Here is a 4,089-nt window from a genome sequence, read left to right as displayed (position 1 = left end):
GTTTAGTTCTGTGGGAACGTCATTTTTAGGAGACAGGGTTGCACTATTGCTCAAGTGATGGTACAAATACTACAAACCTTTGGTACTTAAGTGACTACAGATGGGGTCCAAGAATAGCAATCCGCAAGAATATGAGAGTAAATTTGTTCCTAATGCTTTTAATGTTTTTCTTGTATTGGCTTTTTTTTAATATACATTTTATTCTCCTTGCTTTTTTATGACTTTTTTAAATTCCATTCTGCACTATTTCTTAATGTTTTTCTTTTTTTTTTAAAGCACTTGAATAGCCTTGTGTTGAAAGGTGCCTTGCCTCTCCCGAGCATGATGAGGATGTTTGCCCCTTGTGTCTTCAGGGGGGGCCAGGAGGATCAGGAAGTGGCTTTGGGAACTTCGAAGAGATCGGACCTTTGGACAGGGACCTAGAGCCCAGAAAGAGCAGCTGGGTAAGAGTTTGTTGGAGCGTTTTAAAAGTCATGCACATATTTGAGCAGAATTTCAACTCAGTTTAGAGGGTCTTCAGCATGTATTCTCTTCAGTGTTATGTTAAATACTTATTTTCCTTGTTTGATGTTGCAAATGGAGCTGCTTTGATGCAAGACAAATGTCTGACTTGATCTGACAATATAGTATTGTATCTTTCAACAAATTGTTCCTTTTCCGACTCTGATGATGGTCACGTTGTTGTCGTCTGGTTGACCTGCTGTTTCAGGTGCAGGCAGCCAGCGTGCTGTTTGTGGATAACCCTGTGGGGACAGGCTTCAGCTACACAGACCAGCCCGACGCCTTCGCCACCAACGTAGCCACGGTGGCCTCGGACATGCTGGTGCTGCTGCAGCACTTCTTCACCCGGAAAGCTGACCTCCAGGTCTGTCACCAGTACTGAACAGTGACACATGTTGACCCTGATTCATTTTATAATACTGAAGGTTCTAAAACTGTTAACACTCCAGACATGCTGATTTGAGTATAACTCACTTTTCATCACACTGAGGCTGGAAGTTCTGGTCCCGATGTGTAGAACAGAGCAGTTTCCAGCAGCTATCGCTTAAATGAATAAATTGTAGCAGCCTAGGATACTCTTATTTTAATTTAATAGATTTTTCTGTGTTGTGTTCAACGTGTGTCACCTTGTCCTTAAACTTCAAACCAAATCTACCTACGGGCAGTGTTGGAAGAAGTACTTATAAAAGTAGCAATACTAAACTGTAATATATTATTAGTTAGAAGTAAAAGTCCTGCATTCAAACATTTATTAACTAAAAGTACAAAAGTATCGGCTTCAATTTATACTTTAAGTATTAAAAGTCAAAGTACTCATCATGACTAAAGGCCCCTTTCAGAACCGTGTAGATGAAATGATTGGATTATGATCAGTGGTGGAAGAATTACTGGGATCCTTAACGGATCATTTCTCAATTTGGGATCCATCTAAAAGTAACAATACGTTATTGTCAAAATACTCCATTACAAGTCAAAGTAAAGAAGTTTTATAGAAAGAAAATGTACTTTTAAGTATAAAAAATGCTAATTCTGCAAAAAAAGGCATCTATAAGTGATTTAATGATATATTATGTCGTATAATGTATATATATATTATACGACATATAATATAACATATTAAATCACTTATAGATATATATATATATATATAGATATAGATATATATATATATGAAAATATTAATATTGTTGCATTTGACTGTTTTAGACAAAGTTTTGATACACAATTTATTTATGTAAAGAACTTTTTGTAATATATATATTGTATTGGTTCACTTTTTTGTAACTTAAACAGTTAGTCCATTGTTTTTTAATGCAACATCTTAATAACCTGAACTTACATCACTACAAGCGGAATATGAAAACTATATTTTTCGTACATATGAATGACTAATACTCAGTCTACACAGAACATGATGATACTACAGTAGCTGCCTAGTGTATCCTGTAAGGCCTTTGTTTTCTGACAGAGGAAAAACTGCTAGTATCTATATTCAACTTGATATACTGTATCTCATGTTTCATGGTTACAGCCTTGGCTTTTTAGAAACGGTTTTCCCTAATTGTCTTTGTGCAGAGCGTGCCCTTCTACATCTTCTCTGAGTCGTACGGAGGGAAGATGGCCGCTGCGCTCTCCTTGGAGCTCACTAAGGTGAGTTCAGGGACGATGGAAGTTCCCGTGTTTAACAGCTGCCATGTGATGATGAGTTGGCAGACATGCAAGTCAGCAAGTTCTTCTGTAAAGTACACGTAATCATTCTAAATGTTCTGCTTTATACATTTAATGACAATACTGTACATTTTGCACATTTCTATTCAATACTACCATTTGTTTAAAGTACACAGCTCATCCTCTTTAAATTCTAGTATACTGCACATATTTTATTTTTAAAATGTGTCACATTTGATATATTTCTACCTCTTAACATTTATTTTTATTTCAAATAGTTTTATACTAGTTCTATATTTGCTCCTTTTTCACAACCTATTTAATTTGACTGTTTATGTTTGCCCCATTATACACCAAAACAAATTCTATTTATAGAAACCTACATGTCAAAAACCTGATTCTCAGAAGTGTCATTGTTTGTTTTGAGGGTACACTTGATACTTTTCGATGTAAATGTTTCCAATATGACAGTGACTAGATTTTTGGTTTCACAGCAACTGACACATGTTGGTGTTATTGAGTTTCTTTTTTTTGTTCTCTACCATCTTTCTCAGGGGCAAACCGCTTTTGTCATTGAGATGAAAATCTTCAGGATTCATCACCGTGTTGAACTCTAATGTCTCTCCTCTATTTCCAGGCTATAACACAGGGGACGGTGAAATGTAACTTTGCTGGTGTGGCTCTCGGGGACTCTTGGATTTCCCCCCTGGGTCAGTATCATTTATAAGGCAGTTTAATTAATTGCTCAGCATTATGTAGTTGTAAAATCCTTGACCGTGATCAAAGCTTTATCAAAGGTGTGCTCTGAAAAAAGGTTTCCTCCACCCACAGACTCCGTCATGACCTGGGGGCCGTACCTCTACACTACTGTAAGTAACGCACCTTGGACACACTTCTTCTTCAGAGCTGGGTTACACAGACCTTCTACTTTACTACAAGTAGTGATACAACAGTGTAGAAATATTATCAGTATCAAAATGTCACTTGAGTACAAGGGTAGGGGGCTTCAAAATACAATTAAAGTACCAACAGTAAACATTCTTATTATGCAAAATGGACTATTACGAAACGATACATATCATATTATTGTATTAATGTCAATAATTTAACACCTCAATGTAGCAGATTTTAAAGGTAGAGCTCATATTAATAATTATATACAACTTGCCAAAACACTATATTTTTGTATGAAGAATATGCATCGTATATAAATGTAATGCTGTAAAAAGTACAATATTTAGTGGAGTAGAAGTTTATTCGCCATAACATTCTCATTGCGTACAGTACTCCAGTAAATGTTCCTAGTTGCTTTCAACCTCCTTATTATAATTCGTCCCGTTAAATATCTGTTCCCATGTGCCATGCAGTCCCTGCTGGACGATGCGGGCCTGGCGGACGTCAGCAGTGCGGCGGAGGCGGTGAAGCGCGCTGTGGAGCAGGAGCAGTTTGAGAAAGCCACAGAGCTGTGGTCGGTGCTGGAGACGGTGGTGGAGCAGGTCGGTACTGTCAGGGTCTCACACGCAGAGCCATAATCTCTGCTCATGCAAGTTATTCTACATGTTAAAATAGACTGTTGTATAGTGACCGGGGCCATGATTCATGTCAGCTTGTGCTGTAGAGAGTCCTAAACATGGAAATTATTTCGCATTTTAGCACTTCCAGCTAGTTTTTGTCACCAGAAACCCCCCAAAAAGGTCTATGGTCTACACAAGCTAATAAGACTTTTGTTCTCAGACATTAAATACCCCACTGGTGAATGTCGGAAGCTTCCATGTATTATTAAAACAGTAGTTACTAAATAAGGTGTGTGTGTGTGTGTGTGTGTGTGTGTGTGTGTGTGTGTGTGTCACTTAATCCCTCATTGATGATTTAACTTTTTTCATCTTTTTACACAAATGTAACGTTTTTATTGATTTAAAT

The 4,089-nt window shown here is 37.3% G+C and overlaps 1 protein-coding gene across 1 annotated transcript; it reads left to right on the top strand.

The window, feature by feature from the left end:
- Positions 1 to 287: 287 nt before the first annotated feature.
- On the top strand, positions 288 to 3,716 carry LOC104954437 (retinoid-inducible serine carboxypeptidase-like; the record flags this gene model as incomplete). The annotated part of the gene is made up of 6 exons (XM_010781541.1): positions 288 to 443; positions 710 to 865; positions 2,077 to 2,151; positions 2,807 to 2,879; positions 3,001 to 3,038; positions 3,537 to 3,716. Coding segments are annotated over 6 exons (663 nt in total), but the record flags the coding sequence as incomplete, so codon positions are not given.
- Between the last annotated feature and the right edge of the window lie 373 nt (positions 3,717 to 4,089).

Source organism: Notothenia coriiceps, unplaced genomic scaffold (assembly GCF_000735185.1).
Source record: "Notothenia coriiceps isolate Sejong01 unplaced genomic scaffold, NC01 NC01_scaffold00023301, whole genome shotgun sequence".
NCBI lineage: Eukaryota > Metazoa > Chordata > Actinopteri > Perciformes > Nototheniidae > Notothenia > Notothenia coriiceps.
Note: the sequence above shows the minus strand (reverse complement) of the source record. Positions and strands in the feature narration are given on the sequence as shown.